The sequence below is a fragment of the Melopsittacus undulatus genome, chromosome 3 (assembly GCF_012275295.1).
Source record: "Melopsittacus undulatus isolate bMelUnd1 chromosome 3, bMelUnd1.mat.Z, whole genome shotgun sequence".
NCBI lineage: Eukaryota > Metazoa > Chordata > Aves > Psittaciformes > Psittaculidae > Melopsittacus > Melopsittacus undulatus.
The window spans coordinates 11883035-11906109 of record NC_047529.1 but is presented as its reverse complement, the minus strand read 5'-3'; the positions used below and the strand labels follow the sequence as shown (position 1 = coordinate 11906109).

General features: G+C 39.4%; 1 protein-coding gene across 1 annotated transcript in view; it reads right to left on the bottom strand.

The window, feature by feature from the left end:
* Positions 1–22356, bottom strand: part of GPCPD1 (glycerophosphocholine phosphodiesterase 1) — a 42370-nt gene extending 20014 nt beyond the window's left edge. Inside the window, exons 1-7 of the mRNA XM_034060672.1 lie at positions 22180–22356; positions 13729–13814; positions 11218–11302; positions 10281–10365; positions 3654–3729; positions 1795–1836; positions 345–468 (exon numbers count right to left, since the gene is read on the bottom strand). Of these exons, the coding sequence (XP_033916563.1) occupies positions 345–468; positions 1795–1836; positions 3654–3729; positions 10281–10365; positions 11218–11302; positions 13729–13777 (461 nt within the window). The 5' untranslated portion in view covers positions 13778–13814; positions 22180–22356. The remainder of the gene's footprint in view (positions 1–344; positions 469–1794; positions 1837–3653; positions 3730–10280; positions 10366–11217; positions 11303–13728; positions 13815–22179) is intronic.
* Between the last annotated feature and the right edge of the window lie 719 nt (positions 22357–23075).

Sequence of the window (23075 nt, the reverse complement as noted above, 5' to 3'; positions counted from 1 at the left end):
GATTATCTAGTTAGATTTAGTCTAACTAATCTAGTTAAATTTAGATTCCAATTCACTAGTAAAACTGAAGTTGTATCTCAAAGAAACAGTTACAGTCATAGAAATCCTGTATTCGAAGTCCACATTCTCAATACCCTCTTACAAAAGGAGAAAAAAAAAAAGAGGTCAAAACACAGATGGTCCACAAAGTGACACTGCCTTAGTAAGTGACAGTCACAAAAACTACCTGGGCAGATCCCTACTGGCAACCAAAAATTAATTTAAAGGCCACACTAATTAAGTAAAAAAGCAGCACTGACAACTAACATGAGCTAAACTGCAAACTCAGATGAGCAGACTCTTACCTGAACCTTGATGTTTTAAATTTCTTCTTAGATATCACTACAGGTGGTTTCTCAGAATAATGCAGGCGTAATCTTATTTCTGTTTGACATGTCAGCCACCCAGTGTCCACAGTTTCAATACCATCTAGCAAAAATTGGACAAAAAGTAGAAGACTTTAATAACTTATTTTAGGGATATCTATATATTTTAATATACAAAAACATAAATACAGTTCTGACTCCATCTTCCAGATAATCCTCCTTATCACCTGCCTTCTTCAATAGTATTTCCAGAGCAATTGTTGAGTGCATCTTTTCATCTGTCTCTTCTGAACTACCCAGAACAGACAAAAGATACTGCAGCTGTTTGCTGGCTTTAAAGAGGATTAAATAGGAAAAAATATCCTTGTCAGCTTCACGTGTAAACTGTCTGCAGGAGATCACTAAGTACTCCAATGTTACTTTTATTTATGGTATCAAGGTCTAAATCTCCAAAGGTAGGCATAACATTCCCTTATCCTGAGATCTCTCACTACATTGAATAACACTGACAGGTACTCTGAAGATTCATATGCAACTTGAGACTGCTCATTTCTGTTGAGATACAGGTGTCAAATTAGCTCATCATAACCAATGCCAGTGAAAGTATGCAGGATAGGATATAGCAACAAATATGATGGGGAAACAAAGCACGGAGGAGAATCCTCAGCCTCACCATCAGGAAAAGCAAGCCTATAAGCAGGATGTCCAGAAAGACCAGGCTGCCAGGCCATGTACTGGAGCAGACCCCGCAGTTTTGATGAGTTCCTAGCAAAACTTATCATTCAATCAGGATATGAAGAAAAATGGCAAAGCTTTAAGGGAAGTATGAGACATGATAAAGACTTAATATATTTAAGAATGAGACAAGATAAAGAGAATTACCTCAGGCACTTTAAGAATGAGACAAGATAAAGAGAATTACCTCAGGCACTACAGGGTTAAGTGTTAAGAGGTGGGTTAGAACTGCCGACATATACATGCATGAGAACATGAGGTTTGAGCTTATGAGAGGTTTTGGCAGTTATGTGGCTAACTGAAGAGGCAGATTGTGTACATTTGGTGTAAATGATAACACTTTGATAGGCAAAAGGTTTTTTTTAAGGCTAGGTTTTAGAAGAAAGCTATGTCTATTGTGTATTTCCAAATATACATGCTCGTGATCTAGTGTACAAATTTCAACCTTGAACACCAGCATATTGACAATATTTAAACTCTTCCTAGAAGCCTTTCATTAATTTTAGAAGGGTTTACAGCCTGAGTATGAAGTCACAAATTCTAGATACAAAGAGAACTATATAAGCAGAGAAAATAATCACTTACAGGCAATTCCTGTCAAAACTTTGTATTTCAAGTATTTTTGAACTAGAACACATAATCTTTTTAAAATTAAATACGTGGTTAAAAGTAAAGGTCAGTAGATCTCACTTACTACAGATTCCAAAGTGTCCATCGTCAATAGTAATTTCATTTTCTAGAATTAAAAGGAGGGAAAAAGAATGGAAGAAATTAATTAATATCCACATTATAAAGAATCATTTCCAAGTTATGCTAATTCTACTTGTCCATTTCACTTTCAAAGTACATCTAATAAAAAAGTAGGAAAACTGAAACAGATGAATAAGCATGTTTACTGCAAACATCTGTAAAGCCTTTTCCTAATTTATGCTTTTTCTTAGTTTCTGCAAGAAAAAAATAAAACAATCAACACACAAGATGCCAAGATGCTTTACCTACAGTTATCTGAACTGAGAAAACCAAGAAGGCTGCATCATTTCCTAGTCTGCTGCTGTATTTTGCTGATATCTACATCCTACTAGAATCTAAGATGCTTTTCTTGTTAGTGTCAAAGTTTCCTGCAAGCATCCAAGAAAGCTGTGCCTTCCTGCACATTTATACTTAAAGCTTCTAAATCAATTAAAATGCTTATTCTGTCCACGCAACAGAAACCAACCTAGGATGAAATACTCAAACCACTCATTTCACCCTTACTTTTATCTTTACCCTCTCCAAAGTTTTAGTAACTGAAATCTTAAGGCACTAAGTAAACTCACCAGCATTAACAGAATTGCATTAAGTCTAAAACTATACATTTCTCAGAACACAAGTATTAATAAAATCTTCTCTATAACCATTAATTCCATCTTTTTCTGAGAAGAATTATGGGCCAGACCTCAATTTTTAATAATCACAGGCAACAATTCAGGATTGTAATGACCAAGTACTAACACCCTCGTTTTGCTGCACTTTCTTAAAGACTGCTTATTAAGCACTGAGGATTAATGGGGGGGGGGGGGGGGGGGGGGGAATTTCCTAACTGGAATGAATTTAACTCAATTATTAAGTCTAGACCCTAACAGAGGGTAGTCTGTCTCCCTAATTAGTTACTGACAGATACACAAACATAGTCTTGTTACAGGAATAGAAACACAACTAATTCAGTTGAAAAAAAATAATTAAGGGGGGGAGGAATTATCTTAATACTATTCATATTTAACAAGAAGTTTCTCCAATACCACCTTCTCTCTAGAAGGCTTTTTCTCAACATATCAGAAAGCATTTAATAGATAGGAACTCCTAAGTATGGAGGGAATAACCTTTTTCATACCCTAGAAAAGACAGTGCATAAAACATGCCATCCCATAGCAGCACAAGAGATGTAAATTACAAGCTACATTCAAAGGTTATTCCAATCACTCTTCCAAACCAAACTTTCCTCCTGTACAAAAAACCATTAGGAACTTGTAGACAAGTCTGCATGCCACCTTTTCTTCCAGCAAAATTAACTGCAGCTTTATTGCTGGGCATTTAAAACCATTCATGTTTCTGTTTACATTAATCCATTTACTTAAGCCTAATTAAGAATTTTTACCTTACATTTTTGCTAATGAAACAGTAGTTAAATAGAAACAGCAGTGACTTCACACCCTCCCCCTCCCCACATGTTCTCTGAAAAAATAATATGGATCCTTAGTCTCAAAGAATTAAGCTTACAGAAAATCATTACAATTCCAAATTAGGAAAAAAAAAAGAAAAATACAAACACACCCAACCCACATATCTTAAGGATGGTAGTGAAGAGCTTCATGTCCCCTCTATTTTTAAGCCACTTATTTTTATACATATATTTTGAGAGTAAGGCCCATGTTGCACAAAGAAAAAGTTTATACTTTGAAAACATTCATAAATTTACATATTTTAAAACTATAGTTATCAATCCTTCCAAACCAATGCGCAGCATATCAGCAATCTTATGCATATGCCTCAAACAGATGCAGTTGATGCCCATACCTAAAGGGGTAATTGATCGTGGTTGTAGATGAGTCTCCCACGTGTGAACTATGACTTCGCAGGGACCATCGATAGTCTGTAATTTAAAAGTTAAATGTCTGCAATAATTTCTTTTGTTAGATCTGATTTTCTACCCATGAAGCTGTTTGGGACGGTTGTGAACTAAACTCTTTAAGAAAGAAAAAGTAGGAGAAAGAGAGAGTGGGAGAACAAAGAGAGAGAATGAAGGAGAAAGAAAGAACAGATCAGACTTGTTTCTTACCCCTGCAACCGCTGATTATGCTATCTGATGCGTCAGGCATACATATGACAAAGTTTGTGACAAAGTCTGACAGTGTGAACAATTAAAATTCTTAAATCTTTACTGCTTCCAGCTACTCCGCTGGACTACTTCAGTTTCCTTTGGATACAAAAAGCCCCAGACTGTCTCTGAAGTCATTCAGCATGCTTGAGTTTTCCTTAAGATATTACAGCAACAATTTAGGAAAAAAATATATCCCACATCTCTAATTCCAAACATCACTCAGCACCTACTCATGCAGTTAACAGTTGCAGGGGTAGCTTCTCCCTCAAGATTGCCTTGACTAAGTCAAGTCTATAAACCACCATTTCTTTATTTGTGGTACAAAGGAGCAAATTATTTACCATCTAATTAAAACACAAATACTTGATCCAATTGGGCAGCATTCCATTTGGAGTAGGATAAATTACACTCTTCCACCAAAAAAAGAATTACTTTCCCTCAAAAGACTACATTTGTTGACAGACACAGCCAAGACTCAGACAGGTATTCAGAACAGTAACTTAATCTCTTCTTTCAGAACAATTTAAGTTTGAAATAGCTTTCTAGGTTAAGGCTTTGAGGTAACCACTGGGTAACAACAGAAAGAACATGTCCAGTTCCCAGCTCAGTCATCCCAAGATGTTTCCCTTAACACTGTATGGCTGTCACTATCAGTCACAGGAAACACTGTCAAATAGCTCATTTTGGTGTTTTGGGCCTAAGTGACTCTATTTCCAAAAAGAGTTGCTACTAGTCATATAAGCTTCAATGCCAACTTATCCCAGTATTTCAGGTTCCTGTTTAAATAGACTTTAGATCAACAAAGACATCAAGACACTTCAAACTCAGCAGTAATTACATAATTACACAATTACACAGTACCATAATGCTTTATCTTACAAATCACTTAACTCTTTAGTAACAGATGTGATTTCTCAACGTATCTCAAACACATTTAATCTACTATGCTTTTGATGAGTTAATAGCAAATACCAAATATTCAAAAAGTATTCGATTAGATGGGTTTGCTCTGTCTTAGCTAAAAGCAATTTTTTCTGAAGAATTCAGAGGCATCTATACTTAAGGATCATGTCAGAATAAAACACCTAAAGCCATGCTTTAAAGTTTAAATGTATGTAAATGTGAACAAAATAAGATACTGTTGTTCCCAGTTTATTCCTGTTATTATAGGGCAGTTTTACTTCCCATCCTGTCACTGCTGCCAGAATGATCACTTTTGTGGACTTCCAGAAAAGTAAAAAGAAGCTTTTTTTCCCTTCTTCCACAGCAGATTCACACATGAATGTCACAATTTCAGTTTCTGCAGGTGAAGCCTGCGTTTGTCATCAGGGAGGGTATAATTTCCTAACATCATTGAGGCCTGCAAGCTCTCAAACAGCAACTCCCATGAACACATACAGAACTTGTAGCTCATGAACCTGGGGAATGCAAATCTGTCCTAATATGGATTAAGTAGTTTTCTCAAAAAAGTAAGCAAAGGCTTTTCCTTATAGAAACTCCCAACCTATTGTTTTAAAATAATAATACTGGGTTATTTCTTACACTACTGTAAATGTAAATTGTAATTTTAGGTCCTAAAGCTATGAATGAGAATTCAAGTAACATTATTCCAACAATAAGCACAACATGCTGGACACATGCAGCAAAAATTCATTCCCTGAAAGGAATACAGTGGTCTGATCATGCAGTCCCCAACACAACAGGGATGTTGATCTGCTTGAGTGAGTCCAGAGAAGGCCACAGAGATGATCAGAGGGCTGGAGCACCTCTGCTACAGAGACAGGCTGAGAGAGCTGTGCTTGTTCAACCTGGAGAAGAGAAGGCTCTGGGAAAACCTTTTAACAGTCTTCCAATACCTAAAGCAAACCTACAAGAAACCTGGAGAGGCACTTTTTACAACGGCATGTAGAGACAGGACAAAGGGGAATGGCTTTAAACTGAAAGAGATTTAGATCAGACATTAGGGAGAAATTCTTTACTTTGACAGTGGTGAGACACCGGCCCAGGTTGCCCAGAGAAGCTGTGGCTGCCCCATCCCTGGCAGTGTTCAAGGCGTGGTTGGATGGCGCTTGGAGCAACCTGGTCTAGTGGAAGGTGTCACTACCCATGGCAGAGGGCTTGAAACTAAATGAGTTTAAAGCCCATTCCAACCCAAACCTTTCTGTGATTCTATGACTTAAACCCAGAAACCCTCAAACACTTTCTGTACTAAGAAAAGCCAAGGAAACTACCTGGAAAAAAAGGGCAATGGATTAGAGAACAGGCACAGATGTGACTGTGAGGCCTCTCGCAATCCCTGCTCAAACTATCTTTCTGTTTATGGGTATTTAAATAATGTTTTAATCACATGTAACAGAAATCAGTGCTACGACGAGGTTAAAATCTGATGTAATTTCAGTGCCACATCCTGACCACATCTGAACAACAGCCCAGTTCAGATCAGCCTGTAGCAGAAGTTAACAATGTGTCATCAGTGGTCATGGTACGGTAAGGTTAACAAAAGAGTCGGCCTCTGCTAGGGCTGTTTCAAAAGGCCAATCCAAATCAAGCATTCCAGTGGGCAGTACACTGAGATTACAGTAGGGGGCACTGTATGGCATAGATCCTTCCCTACTACAACAGATTTTTCTTTTTAAAGCAAATACATAAAATAATATGCTTCTTAATTTGTATTTAGCCGAACATCTGATGTAATTTTAAAGCTCTTAAAGGACATTCAACAATTTCCTTGCATGAAGTGCTTGTTTTCTCAGTACAATTAAAACATGAAAGCACTTCAATAGACATTTAAATTGTAATTCAGGAGGCCAGTTCCAAACTTCCTGATCTAAGGCAACATAACAGAGTAGGAATTAGGGAAAAGAAAACAGGATCTTCAGAGCACTACCCAACTACTTTCATCCAACTGCACTTCTTAAAACTATTGTGTCAAGAACATTAATCTAATTCAAGAACACGAAACAGCCAAGCAAATTACACTGAACTGCCAGTGCAGGCTTTCTGACAAAAATCTTGATGAATTTCTGTACCATGTAAGAGACAATAATAAAGCACAAAACCAAACATCAACCATCAAGTCATTCAGCCTTTGTAAGGCAACAGCACATGTAAGTCACCTGCCAGAAAGTCCTGAGCTAAGAAGAGATTTTTTTTTTGCTCTAGTATTTCCAAGAACAGTTTAACACAGTCTGCTATTTCAGTGCGTCATGGCGTAAGTGTTCCTTCATTATTATCAGGTTAATGGGTTATTAGTCTTCAAAAGTTTTCCTAAGGTAGTCTGATACTGAAGAAATTACTGAGTCTAGACCTAAGTTTTACCTTTATTACTATATTCCACACACTAAATGGATTTATTTATATTTTAGAAAAGTAAATTTAAGCCTCATTTGAAGCCTCTATAATTAAGCAATATTCTCATGAGTGTGAAAATGTTCACAGTCTAGTTTTGAAAGTCCTGCTACATGCATGGATAGCTTAGTTATTTCATACTTCCCTTGAAATAAGTAACCTGAACTTGCACGCTTATTTACTGTTGGGAAAATACACAACACAGCTTAACAGAGTAAGGTATGTATTTACCTTACTGAATTTTTCAAAGATGCATGATGCAAACAATACATATAAAAACATTCTCCTGAAACATGGTATACAGAAGACTTAAATTCCACACAAGAGGGGTTTTGGTGTCTCACACCTCCCTTAACTCCTAACAAACAGAGGGTATGTGTAGAATAAAACATGGGAAGATCTTTACAATAAGATAACTGATACAGACTATGTCTAAGGAACAAAAAAACCTCAAGCACAACAGTTTAAATTACTGTCTTATTTCATCAAATAAATGTATTCTTTTAAAATGCTTAAGATGACTTATGTTATAATTAACATGTTTATAATATAGTAAAAGCTCTTGATATGCAGGAGCAAAGACTTGCACCAATTTTATAGTAAAATGATCTTTGTATATACATTCATTTATACAAAAATTCTATAAATTTCATTATATTATGAAAAAAATTATGCAAGCACAATCATGTTAATATTGAAGGATTTCAGTGCAAACAAACTGCCCATCTCATTGTACTATCTTTCAAGCAAAATAATTTAGCAGAGACTAAATGACTTTTTAAGGGAGATGAGGAAAATGCTTTCCTATCTGCTATGGTTGCAGGGGGGTGTCCCAAGAAAATGTGATTATATACATTTTCACTTCTAGTTTGTAGCAGTATTTTGAATAATATGAGAACTATTTCTCTGTGTAACTATGGATCACCCCCAGCTTTGCCACCACATCCATCTCAAGCATCTTCATAGACGCAGTTGATCTGGAAAGAAGGAAACACTAGGTTCAACTGGAGCCATCTTCAGCATGATTTACTCAGCTGTGGTGTCAAATTCATATATTCTGACTTCAACATACTTAAGACTATTCAGAATAATTTAACTTAGAACTTAGAAGTACCTTTTTCTTATCAGAGTTGTTAATGCTAAAGTTCTCCATACAGTGTCTCATTTGCACTATACTGTGCATTATATTTGTTAGAACTAAGGGATCCTGCTTTTCCATTTTTCAAAACAAAAAATTTACAAAAAGAGCAATAAAACATTGGAGCTGGAATTCTTTTCTTCCAAAGACCTTGTGTTATAAGAAATAAAGCCCTGTGCACTAAACAGGTATAGGCTAAACATCACTAAGTGGGTAACCATTTACCCTGGCAATTCACATTTTGTTTTGCAGGGTCGTTTTCCTTTTTTTTCTTTTTGCTCCTTTCTATACATAGTAGCTCTTTATGCTGTATTCCATAAAATTTATACTTACCTTGGCAGACTCTGCATCACACGGTACATAAAGCGTGCACGATACAGAGCACCTACTTAAAGAAACACACTCACCAATACATATTGTAAACTTTTTCAAATGTTAAAACAGAAACTGTGTTGTCTATGAGCATGTTTTCTGCCCATCTGTTCTCACTAAGCATGCTTTTTCTAATGTGCTGTTGCTTACATCTTAAACTTAGAGGCATCTGTGAAAAATGTAAGAGCTGGTAGGCTGTAAGAACTGATCTACTTCTGGCCTCACAAAAAAGAAATCTATTATTGGCATTCCCTTCTTTTGCCTCAGAGTAACAATTTAAACATCAGTTTCAGATTAGATTGTTTTCACATGCTGTAATAAAAGACAGAATTGTGTTTCATTTAAAATTAGTATCCTTCAGAGATGATACCTCTGTCAAATATTTCTTTCAGCGAAAGAAAGGCTAGTCCAGCTGACACACACTTACATACTCTCAACACTAATTTAAAATACATAGAAGGTATAAATCAGATGATTCTATAACTTGTTCTCACATATAGCTACAGTCTTCATAATCCCAACTTCAATGAAGAACTAAAGGCCAGGGTGAATAGCTACAGGATATTAATAGAGTAAGAAATACAGCAAAGATAGTATTAAATGGCTTATTTCTTACCATTATTACTTGTTATTAATAAAAACAGAGCGGTGCTTATTTTCACAACTTAGTCCAACATTTTTCTGGATGCAGTCTCATCCCTAGTCTGAAGGGTAAGTAGTCTGAATCGTACTTACCCAGCACAATTGTTACACACCAGAATACTACCACATACATTCAACTCACATGCAATTCTCACATCAGTACCTGCAAAAACACATCTGGGTCTGTCTCCTGGGTTCCCCCTCACCTCAGTCATGCAAATACCTATATACAAACCTAGACAAAACACTGGGATGCCCCATTCCTTGTTTCACCTTTTCACTCCAAGAGATTAACACAAGTTAATTATGCAGCACAAAAACCAGTTAATACTTTTCACGCTTCACCACAAAAGTTCCACAGTAATTTTAAAATCTGTAGCAGATTTGGCAAATTTAAATCCACCTGCTCAAATTAACCATTTTTCTCTTGCTATCACTTACTTCCATGTTAGAGATCCTTGCTCTGCTGAAGTCCATATTCAATTATAAATGTACAAGTTGTTATAGCCCTACTATAACTAATGAGAACTTCACCATATCACTCAAGCTTTCTAACCATGTCAGGCATTTCACTACTGCTGCAATTTTAACACCCTAACACTGGTAAAAGATAGACAATTTAACAAAAATAATGGCATATGGTCACAAATTTTCAGAAATGAACTGCTTGTATTTCTGTAAGTAGTTTAATGTTTCATATGTTGCAATTTAAGATTTATTTCTAAAAACTCAAGTTTAACTCAAAAAATCCTTTTCACTTCAAATAAGGGATTTTTTTTATACTAGGGATGAGCCAACTTAAAATGGAAAAGGTTGTACATACCTTAGGTTCTAGGAAGTACCCTTTAAAATAGCGATAACAAACAGGAACTCCTCTAGGAAGCTCTACGGTGGCTTTCCATAATTCACTGTGGGGAAAAAGAAAACAAGAACAAAACAGTTTCCAAATACAGGCTAATAGCGTCTCAGACATATGTCTGTCCTAATTAATATTCTAAAATACAATTTGGCATACTGCCGCAAGAAAGATTTTTACAAGGTAACTTAGCCAAACATGCACAAAGCACAATAAATACTTACACAGAAATTGCACTTTCTAATCTCAAGATCTGAAGTGCTCTAATGGAGCAAGAATTCTCATCCTCATTTAACAGATGGGGAAAACATGATGAAACAATTCAGGAACTCATTCAAGATCACACAGCGAGTCACTGACAAATATAAATACATCCTAAAAGCCCTATTTTCCTGCATCATACAAACAGTGACAGGCTGGGTACCATTTTAAGGTAACACTGAATTCCTCTGCTGCATTTAACTTTCTTCTCATACAGTCATGTTTATATACACACAACCATTTCTTCCCATCTCTTTATAGCTACAATATGTATTGTACAGCTTAACAAAAAATAAACATTATATGATTCTATGATTATAAATGTGTCCTCTAATTTCCTGTTTAGTTCTGGGACTGAGACTTACCCATAGCAGTTTCTTGCTCAAAATGTCTACAATTAAACTACTGAAATATGCCAGTCACAATGGCTGAAGCATCATTTGTAACTAGAAAAGCATACCCAAGTTAAATATTTTCTTAGACACATTCCTGAACATCCAAAATGTTCAATGGCAGTACAGAATTTTACTAACCATAAAATTTTACTCCTTAGCTTACAAACTCAAAGCCAGAATAAGTTTGTTGCTCCAGCACTCCAGCTACTTCAAAGAGAACAAATGAAAACCCCCAAAACCCAACTCACTGGTCATCAGTTTGGAGGACCACTGCAAGTTGTGGATTCCAATTTCCCAAAGTACTGCAGCTCCCGCATATTGCAAAAACCTCTCCTAAAAAAACAAAAACCCAAGCAGAAGAAACCCGCAATCATCATTACTTAAGCATATATGGAATTAAGAAGTATAGCCTACGTGGTCAAACTGTCAAATATTCTAAACATACACCCCAGAGTCATCCATCTAAACTACCTCCTCTTTCTCATTCAGAAAGGCATTTTTCCCCCACCCAAAACAACAGTATTTTCTTTACTATCATAAGGATCTCACTGACAGAGGGATTAGGTTTTTCAGTTTTGAGGAAGTTCTTATGCCTCCCCAATTATGTCCATTTTTTCCAGTTATACAGCTTAACATAGTAAAAGATATCACCAGAATTGCTTATGAAAGAAACCTTTGCAGACATAACAATTGGGAGGGGAGGGAAGGATCTACAAAAGCAAGGAATTAAGTAAGGTAATTTGTTCCTAAAAAGTTTACCAAAATAATTTCAGAAAACATCTTGATCTACAGTACTTTTTTAATACATTTTTTGTTCCAGTTTATTGAGGGGGATTAGATTAAGCTTTGTAGATGCTCACTGTAAGCAGATAAAGCAGACATAAGCAAAGACAATCTGTATATTTACTACATAATTCACTGCACACAATTGCCTAGGGTCAGGTGCTTTACCTTTTCCACTCTGTGCTGAAGTAATTATGGTTTGTTTTTGCAGGGAGGAGATAAAGGGGAGAGAGAAGACCACCTAAATACCACACAGTTAGAATTTCTGACTGGAGATATTAAAGAGAAGCTAAAATTCTTTTAATATCCCTTTAAAATAGCAGCATTTAGTAAAACTTAGTGTACATGCCAGCTAAACTCTGCAGTGCCATCTAAATTATATTCCTCTTAGTAGCAGGTGGTTAGAATAGTTTTCTAGCCTTCATTTTTAAATGAACATGTGTGAATACTTATCACTCAAAGAACAATCCACAAAAGGCAACATTTGAATAAGATGCAGTTGCCCCTAAACTCACTTGGACAGTTACACTGCAAGGCTAAACCACGATTTGTAAAATGCTGCTTATATCATCCCAGGAAAGGCACAAGTGAAATGCATCATAAACTGCAACTGCCTTTCCAAAGGCAACTCTAAACTCAGCAGTTTGGTTTTGTGCTTTAAGTTCAGGGGTCTTCAGTTTCTCCCCTCCCTTTGCCAGGTAATCCAATGCTGCAACCTGCAGAGTTCCTTCAGCTACAGAAAAGAGGAAGCTACTCCAAGACTCCTGCCCAATCTCAAAGCTTGCAACAGTACCACTGATGTTGCAATCTCTCTGCTTGGGCCAGCTCTGTTGAGAAGTGTACAGATGGAAGTTAGAAGCTCCAGGTTTTCTTTCATAAGAAAGAATCTTTGGCCACCTAGCAGTCTCTTGGTATGGGACAACGTCCTGATGAAAACCTGAAGGAGTCACAGCCAGTAAGCACTGACCCTCTTCCTTCTGCTAGGACAAGGTAAAAATGAAGCAGTGCATGTCACAAATATGTCAAAGCCTTATGTCAGTTCATCACCAATGCTGACTCTCAAAGTGGTTTGGCAAGAGGGAGTGAGTCAAAGCATTATTCCTATGCTGGTGATGCTCTTTCATCCTGCCAGTTAGCATGGCTTTGACATCAACAGGAAGGGACAGTGATGAGAACATGGGGAGCAGGTTAGTGCTCAAGGTAAGGGTTCCTGTCTCACCAGCTAACTACTCACCATGGTGATCTGCCAACCAGTACATGACATTTCTACATAATGCCAGATTTTGCTATTTGTAAAACTGTTGATAGCTCTGAAAGCCTCTTCTTTCACAAGACTGCATCTTGCCACTACTGCATCTCAAAGCTCTTCTTCCCAAGTCAAAAGCAGCAGTATCAATATTGTCATAAGCAGAAGCAGCCTTCAGTGTCACGTCTTTATGCTATACATATGGTGAGTATTTCCAGGCAATTCTTTGTAACCTGCTAGTAGGATTAGGGAGAAATAGGTCCTGCCTTACTTTCTTTTTTTTTTTTTGTGGATATTATCAGGACAAGAGAAAGTTACACACAAAGTCAACTTTCTTAGTGCCAGTGCCACTGCAACTGTGGAAGTAACAGAGACTAAAAAACAGAACAGGTCAATGCATGCTTGGCAAGCCTGGATCAGAACATAAATACTCATTTCCATGGAATAAAAAGCTGCAGACAGAACACTGCCTTTAAAAATAACAATTTCAGCATCAAACTCCCTAGCATACCATGGAATTGTTGTTTGAAGAAAAAGGTAAAAATTAATTCCCAAATCTCACTTTCAAATTCCTATGTGATTTTTTTTTAATTAATGTATTATACAAGGATTCATTTTTGTGTTTGAATTGACATGTTCTTTTTCTTCTGAGGAACACAGACAAGGCAGCCTTTCAACATTAACCTCTACTTAAACCACATATAAAAAGGAGAAAGCATGATTTAAGTACCTGGCACTGATGGTCCTCTTACTGCAAAAGTGACTTGAGAAGAGGTCATAACTGCAGAACTCTTGCCTCAGGATGGTTAAAATCTCCTGTAGTGAGAGGAAAAAATATTGCATTTCAGAAACAGTGCACTACATCTGTTGCTGTCCTAAATAAGTAGACACAAATCCCGCCACTTACAGGGAAATGAGCCACTAGTGATGCTGCTGTGAATGAATAGTAAAAATACATAAGTCTTTAAAACCAGCAGCAGCCACAGAAAACATCCAGCTGCAGAAGACACTGTTGCTACACTGGCTCAAGAAAAAGACTACTAAATCAAATACCATACAGAAGTATCAATATCATGCAGCATTTATCAGTCTTAATCTAAGATTTTTCAAAAGCCCATTTTGACTGATTTTGCTTCCAAAGAGGCCACTGGAAATTATAACACATTTAAGATCATGACCTCCAGCAAGCAGTAACTTCTGACTGCCTCATCTATGCTATTACTTAGCATTCTCTTCAGAACACAAGAAAGGTTTCACCTATAAGCACTACCACCTTCATGGTGGTGTTCATCACCCTGGACTCTGCTCCCCTACCTACCAATACTTCTGGCCTTTCACATGGAGCACCAGCAACTAGAAGCACTAAGCAGTCTTCAAAACACTGCAGCAGGAAGCAACTGCCTACAGCCAGGACAGCAGTGGGAAGACTGACCCTGCTTCAATTTTCTATCCTCCTTCAATATACAGTAACTTGATGGGAAAAAAAAAAGCTGGCAGAATTCCATTCTCCCCATTACAGCAGAAACACTATTAATATAACATATCTTTTTGTATTATTTATGAAATCATACCAAAGTCCAAGTCTGTTTGTTGCTAGATTAACTGTCATCACCCAAGTATATTCATTTGGACATGAGCTATAAAATAATCATACTAATTATATGCAAAATGAACTTTGCAATGCTCTCAACTTACCCATTTCTTTATATCACTGAGGTGTGGGAGGAGTGTATGTGTATTTTTTTCTCATGGGCTTGTTTTGGTTTGCTTTAAACCAAACAAGTAGAATATTTTTATTGCTATTTTTTGAACACGGGAAAAAAGCACTTTATTAGAACATTTGTATTGCTATTTTTTAATTGGAAACGGCACTTTAGTACAATGCTGGTTAGCAATTCTTTAGTAACAGCTTAATAATAGAAAAACTAACAGCACTATAGAAAAAAAAAATCTACCTTTCACTAGCTCTGCTACAAGCCCTTGTCTTGAAAGGGCCCAGAGCAGTTTAACAGATGCCTTGAAAACAAGAAAAACTATAGAAAGTCAGATATACCAAACGGGTAGGGTAGGGAAAAGCTCATAATCAATCCCCATTCCTCCTGGGCAGAGTTAGTTAAAAGATGTTTAAACACCTAATCTTCTCTTCCTCTCAATTTACCCTTTGACTAACTACTGCTGCCTTTATATTACTTTTTCTCCTCCCTTATGTCATTCTCCCCACATCAAGGGAGATGGCTTTTCATTGCTAAAACTAGATCAAGAAAATAGCAGCAATATAGATTCTTATGGTCATGTATTCTAATTCTGCGTGTAATCTTTTACAAGTAACAGTTCTGTAAATGATAAAATCCCGAACTACTGAAGCTGGAAACAATCTCAATTAACCTGAATTCCATGAAGGGCACACCTTTTATGAACTTTGTCACATGTGTGTCATTAGGTAGTCTGTGCATTAACAGTGACACATTCTAGCATTTATTTTTAGCAGTTATATATAGACACAGAAGCGCAGCATGTTTCAGTGCTGAAACTAAAATTAGAGTTGTGAAACTGGTCCCATATGACATAAAAATGCTCAGTTTAAAGCGGAGAATATAAACTACTAGTGTGCATTTATGAATAGTTGAGGGCCCTGGCTGCGTTCACCGACTTGTCCTTACCTGGACACCCTTTAACTGCAAAGGCAGAGAAGCCAAAGGGGACATGAAGCAGGCAAAAATTCCTTGCCAAACACAGCAGGTAAGTGGCAGATAAATCCTGAACTCACTTCCCCAAAGCAAGAATAGGATTTTGCCTTGTAAAAAACACTATTTCCAAAGCTAATGCAACATGGAATCAGAGAATAGTTAGGGTTGGAAAGGACCTTAAAATTACCTAGCTCCAACACCCCTGCCATGGGCAGGGATGCCATATGCTAAACTATGTTACCCAAGACTCAAAATCAAACTTGACAAAAGCCAGCATGTCTGCCTACCTTCAAATTAACTGTCCATCCATTCTGAAAGGAAAAAAAAAATCTGAAACCCTGTTAAGTCTATAAAGCTTTTAGCCTGTCTTGTAAAAATTCTATGCACTTACTTGCAAGACATCTGTAGGCTTTTTTAAACCACCTGGCAAAAGATTTAGTTTTCTTTATAACAGTAGTTAACTGTATTGAGACTGATAAACTGATTTTCCACAGCTGTCTAAAATTCTACTCAAAAAGCATTTTATCTCAAAGCCCCACTCAACCTGCCTTTAGGATGTATATCAGGAGAAGAAAAAACTCTGGTTTGCATCACCAAACACAGGGCCAATTTTTCTAGAAGAATTGCAGCTACAGGTACCGCACTTACATCCATGTTTAGGGTCTAAGTACTACCCCTCATTTTGAAGAAACAGCTTTTCTTGCAGAAACATACAGCAAAGAAAACAGATCAGCTTGATTCATTAACAAAAAGCACACATTGTGTATTACCATGCACCTACAAAGCATTCTGTGCTTTCAAGACACAATACAAAAATGCTTTATTTAGGAGTAAAAAAGCCTAAGTTTAGCTGTCTAGCTACTGATGGTTCCTTAAGAACGGGAGTAACTTAATTCCCAGAGGGCAATGGTAAGAAATCCTACGCATTCAAATTCTCTGCCCGGTAGGTGTCAGGCAATCTTTTAAACTCTACATTTTTTCCTTCTGATTTTCAGCATTGCCTCACCAAAAGAGCTGACAAAGAACAATAAAATCCTCTCCACTCCCTACATCTGTAAAAATGGACTGTTTGGGAGAATGCAAACTCCTCAGCTTGAAGGGGTCATAACTGTCTGCTTAGGGGAACTGAAACAAGAAGAGTTACATTGAAAATATTAAACATTTCCTAATCAGCAACTATTAACAAAGCCAACCAAGCAGATTTACAAACTAGAAGTCCTTGTGCAACAACCATTTTAAACCTAACTTTGGGTTCAAAAGCATGAAAGCTGTATTCACATCTGCTGCAACTACACGCACCTAAATGCTACCTAAGGTGCAAACAATTGCCCCTCATCCTGTGTCCCACTTCCTCCCTTTGGTCAGCTTTTACAGACTGCAACTACATGCAAGCAAGGAATGAACACCGGCACCTAGGTCATTTCCTCATGGAAAAGAGGTCTCAGCAGGTAGACATTCACACAATGGTATCAGCACTTCACTAAAACAACAAAACAAAACCCCCAAAGTGTTTCTTTACCTTGATTTTTGCTTTTCCAACAGAAACGCGTTCTTTCCTCTGCCATGTCACAGTTCAAATCTCTCACACTCTCCCCCTCAAACACAGCAAACCCTTACCTTTCAGTCTCTGGAGGCTTCTCAAGGAGATGGTGACTGCACAGCAGCAGCACTCAGTTTTGGCGCTGTGCTAACCTGCCTTTAAAAGCCTGACTCAGGTAATGCTGCCCATCAACCAACCTCACCCACAGGCTGTCTGCAAGGCAGGGGCAAGATCAACAGCCTGGTAGCTAAGGTCATGTACAATCTTGGTTCCCCTTCTACAACACAAAGCTCTCCTTATAGTCTTAGGAAGAAAAACAATTGGGAATGTTGCAATTTTAGAAATCCACTTACATGGCTTTATACACCCAAAAAAAAAGCAATGAAGATTTTAAGCACAGTACCCATCAGGTTGAACAGAAGAGAAAAAAACGTGCTCTTTGTTCTAATATTGCACATAAAGCTTTCCTTTCACAACCTCCTCCTCCTCATGGGCACCTGAAGTACAAGAACAACAGGAGCTGATGTATTTCTCTACATAACATTAAACACAAGCTCTCCCATCCTGAATCTAAAAGAGCACTTATAAAAGATGCAGGCAAACAGCTGTGGACCCCTAAAGGCACTTGAAAGAAGTGAAAAGATGACATTTCAGACCCTCCTTCTGGCATAACACAATCAACTACTAAACAGCTATGCTGTGTAGTAAATATCTAATATAAATATACTAATATCTAATGTAAATATACTAAATACCATAGCTCCCTCTAAAATGAGGTAGCAAAGGTCCTCATGGATGAGCAAGACAATTTTTCACTGTAGTCAAAATATACCAGAACATAGACTTAATTTAATAATTCCAAGATCAAAGTTCATTTGAACTTTGTGGCTTCCAGGTTTGGTGGTACACAAAAGCCCTTCAGCTTACACACACACCCTCCCCTTAATTCCCTTAACCTCTGCAATATATTTTAAGAGGTATTAATATATTTTAAGAGGTGTTGGCTGCTTGCTGTCCCGTATCCCATACTCAGTATTTCAGGCTTAGATAAACATACACCAAGTAATCTGTGACAATCCTGCCATATAAGAGCCTAGACTGCAAACACTGAACAAATTTTAGACTCAAAAATTCAGAGCATTCATAAAGTCAGATGACACACTCTCTCTCAGCACAAGGCAGATTCTTAATAGCAACTCAAACAGGTTTTTGAGGATCTGACTTATAATGGTGTCAAGACAATGTCTGAGATGGACTTGAAGTATGATGTGATTATTTTTTTCTACTGCAGACTTCCACAGCTGAAGGCCTTGAACTTTCTTTTTGCTGTATTGACAGAAGGCTTTCAAAATTAAGCAACTATACTGAGCTAGATCTGAATGAAAAGCTGACTTTATCAACAGAATTGGCTGTAAGGGCTGATGAATGGTTGGTTATACTTAGCAGTAGAAGGAAAAACATACATAAACATCTAATGGTGGAAGAGAAGAGAGACAAACCAAGCCTAAGTAAATTCCACACTAGCTTTCTAAACTGGGGGTACCCACAGGGAACATTTCCATTTAACTAATCTGAACTCATAACACAAAAAGAGAAACAAAATGCTGCTCTTTTGGTACATAACAGATCCAAAGTGTTCCAAGTTTTATCCTCTCTAGGATGCAGCTAATGGGAGTGTAAGCAACTTAATTTAAGCTCCTAAAATCTAGATGACACAGATCATGAGACCATGACCTTTTGCATGGACTTAGCCCATTGAGGATAGCCAGCATCTGGCAACATGCCAATGAGAAAGCCAAAAAGCAGCAGATTTATACCGAAACATACTGTGGGACATTTCTTCCCCTCAAAAAGCCCCAAAACATTATTCAATAAGCAATTAGTAGAAATTTCTGATGTAAGGTTATCAACCCAAAACTCTCTTGGGTAACATTAAGAATGACTGGATAATAATATAGATTTTTCAAAATTACAGTAAAATACAACTTATAAAAGAATCTTTCTAATGGGTGAATTTTTTAAAGATAGCTAGGCATATACATTTTTATAGGTACTTAATGGCATTTTTCAATTAAAATGAGACTTGGTACCTAGGTGCCATAATATTCCTGGAATGCAGTTTAATATTTTCAAAAATCTGATTCTTAATGTAAGAATATTTTCAACCACTGTATTACTGACTTTGCTTAGTTACCTGCAGAAAAATAAAGACCAGCTGTGCACAAACAGGCTGTTCCATACCATTAGCACACATTTCATCACAGATCACAGTGCAGACTACTGGCACTGCAAAAAGCAAACATAAGCTCAATTATTTCAAAATATCACTCCCATTTATTTTTTGCACTCAAAGATCAAAAGGGTAAGGACAAGAAGGCTGCAATATTTTTGCTTTTATTTTACTGATTTTAAGCAGGCATTCTCCACCTTAAAAGCAGACTTATGTGACATATCAACACCAAGGAAAGGACTAGTGCCAGCCTGAAGCAGGGAAAAGGTGCCACAGTATCAGCCAAGTCATTCGACATCTGAGAGTGCGTGCTGGCAAGAGTGGGGCCAATGCAGGGCACCACAGCTCCCTGCAACCTGCCTCAGGAGGCCTGCATATGAACACTACCTTGCACTGCAGGACAAGGTACTGCACTTATATTCTGCCTTCCTGAAAGCTGTACTATATGCAGCAATAGAAAAATCCATCACCATGCATCGGATCTAGTGCTGTGCTGAACAGAGAGATGAGGCTCACCACACAAAACTGCGGTTTAAGATTCAGTTTTCTCATTTTTACTCGCAGAATTACTGTAGAGCATAGAAATACTACTTCAGACTATACCTTTAATATTTAAATGACATCTAATCAAATAAAATTAAACTTGTAGTATGAGGAACAGACGTGGCTTGTTGTTGGTCCTAATAAGGTATCAGAATATTACCGACCACATCTAAAGCAACAAATTAGATACATAATAAAATTAAGTAACAATAATTGACAACAACTGGATTTTAGACCAAGGTCAGAGGATATGCCTGTCAGGACATTCACTCCAACAAGTGAAGAATTTTTAGAAACAGCATTACAGCATCAACACCTTCATTTTCACTCAAACAACCAGAAGGTTCTTCCTGCCCTCTCCTTCTCCTTTTCCCCTCCCCGCACCTTGACTGCATGAGAAAGGACGGTCACAAAGTCAGAAGCTCTCATACTGCATTGCAGTATTAACACTGGACAGAAAACAAACTTGCATGCAAGATCTGGACACATCTGATACAATGGCAGGAATTTTACCAATAGGGCTATGCTGACACTTAAAAAGAATCAAAGCCTAAGTACTATTTCTGAAACAACATCAAATTAGCATACAGAAAAATATCTTTAAGATGCTATTTTAAGTATCAATTTAACTACCCATTTGCAGGGCCAAGCCAGCCTTGGTAATCAGGCACAAGAACCCTACCTGACATACTATGTTTGCCTATAATGCCTCTGCTTTGTTTTAAACAACAAGACCTTAATAGGTTTCAGCATGTTTTAAATACCTGTCCATGTAGCAGACTCTTCTGTCTTACCTATGTCATAGCAGCTTTGCAGACAAAGTTCTTAAAGTAAACCAGACCAGCATCAGTTTGATTTCTCTTTGCTTATGTGTTGTTCATTATTAACACGTGGCTGAGAAGATCTTTAACAAGGTAGCAATTAAGCTCTTCATGATCACATTAATATTCTTCACTTAGGAATGACATGGACAAGTAAGATTCATAATGCTCCCCACAGCTCTCAGTATTCAACACAGCAACAAACAATTATTTTTATGGGGTTTTCAAAGCAGGAGCAACCTGCTTTACTAAGAGATTAATTTTGTGGCAGTTTAGTCATAGCTTCTATTCAAGACACACGGTATCCCCCTGATTAATTTTTTGTATTTTCTACAGTTATTTTACAGGCAACAGTGCTAGAACACATACAAAAAACTATAAGGAAAAGTATCTCTTATGATAAAAAATTATTTCACTTAACTATTACACTCTGCCATTAACATTTTAAATACTTTGAAGGCTAAACCTCCATCTAACACCACATGTTTTAATGAATTAAAACACAAACACCCTGCAAGACATGCTATCGATTGAAAAGAAGAAAATACATAAATTAATCTGTGCCTCCTGCAGCAGCCTGGTTAGGAAGCAAGTAATAATGTTAATCTAACATTACATTATTAGTCTCCGTGACACCAAGCATACTACAACGCAAGCCATAAGCATTGCTAGAGTGCTCCTTTCAGTTCAAAGCGAAGACAAAGAGCAGAGCGGATCGGCACACACACCCCAAGCGGAGCCGACCGGTGCCGCAGGGTGTCCGCCGGCCGCACCCCGCCGGCCTGACGGGGACTTACTGACTGCTCCCTGCCCGCCGCAGGCGGCTGCCGTCCCGCACACCCCGCACAGCGGCCGGCTGCTGGCCGGGAGGCGGCGCGCCGCGTCCCCAAACCCGCCCCATCCCAGCCTCGCGGCCGCTTACATAATGCAACAGCCGCGGGACCGCCCCGGGCGAGAGCTTTCGGCTGGGACGTAAATAAACAGAGCGGCCCGCAGCCAGCCGAGCCACGCTCACCGGGTGCCGGTTCCACCGCAGCACCGGCAGCACGATGTCCCCACCACACCTCAGCCACCCCCGGGCAGCGCGGCCTCTCACTCCCCGCCTCACCCACCCTCCTCAGGAAGCCACACGCCCTTTCCGCGGCCGCCCTCACGGCCGAACGCCATCCCTGCCCTCCAGTCACCACACACCAACCGACACCCGAGGAACGCGGCACCGCTCCCCCAGCGCCCTGCCCACACCGCGTGGCAAACCCACGGCGCCTTAACCCCTCCAGGCCTCCTCAGCAGCACGCACCAACCAACCGTTCCCTGCCACCACACAGCCCGTCCGCGACACCCGCCTCGGGCACGGACTGACCTGTCCACGCACCGCTCCCTGCTCCCAACCCGTCCGTGCGGAGCTGCGGGAGGCACCGCCCGGGCTCCCGGCCCCTCCTCCCGCGGCAGGGGTCCGCGGACACTGCCCAGGGCCGCCTGACAGCGCGGGGGAGGGGAGGGGGCGGCGCGGCCGCCAACCGGTTCCAGCTGCCCCCGGCCGCACCGCGGAGGGGCGGGGCGGAGGAAGTGGCCTCACGTAACCTCCCCCTGGCGACGCGTCCCAGCCCGTGGTTTGGTCCCCGCCTTCCAGGGTCAGCCAATAGGAACACAGCAGGAAGGGCGGGGCTTTTCCTCGAAAGCCCAGGGCCGGGCCTGAGGACGGGGCTAATGTGGGGGCGGGGCTAAGGCGCAGGGGCGGGGCTAATGCACAAGAGGCGGGGGTAATGCACAAGGGGCGGGGTTAAGCCAAGGCTGGGGCTGAGGGGAAGGGGGTTCTGTTTTGTGGCTGCTTGCCCGCCCGCAGTCTTCTTCATCTCCTCAGTGCTAAGCTCCAGCATTTCCCCCCATAGCAATCTACCTAGCACCTTTCCCGTGGTACCACCTGCGAGGAGTTTGGAACAGCTTCTTCAGCGCTCTGTCGGTACCGGGGGGCAAACCGACTCTCTCGGGTCTCCTCAGGGGCACGCATCAACCGTCCCGTGCTGCCGCCGCACATCCCCACCGTAGACGCACGGGCCGAGCTGGGTAGAGGCCTTGCTGAGGTGAGGTGGGCTTCCATTAGCACGTTTTTACCCTGGACGTTGCCTTACCTCAAGCTGGGGCCCTAGTACCCAGGCTAGGAGTGGGAGGGCTGCGCTGCGGACAAGCAGCCTTGTTTTCTTGTGGTACCCTTGAGTCCCAGTGGCTTAGGCAGGCTGTGAGCTCATGGCGTCAGGG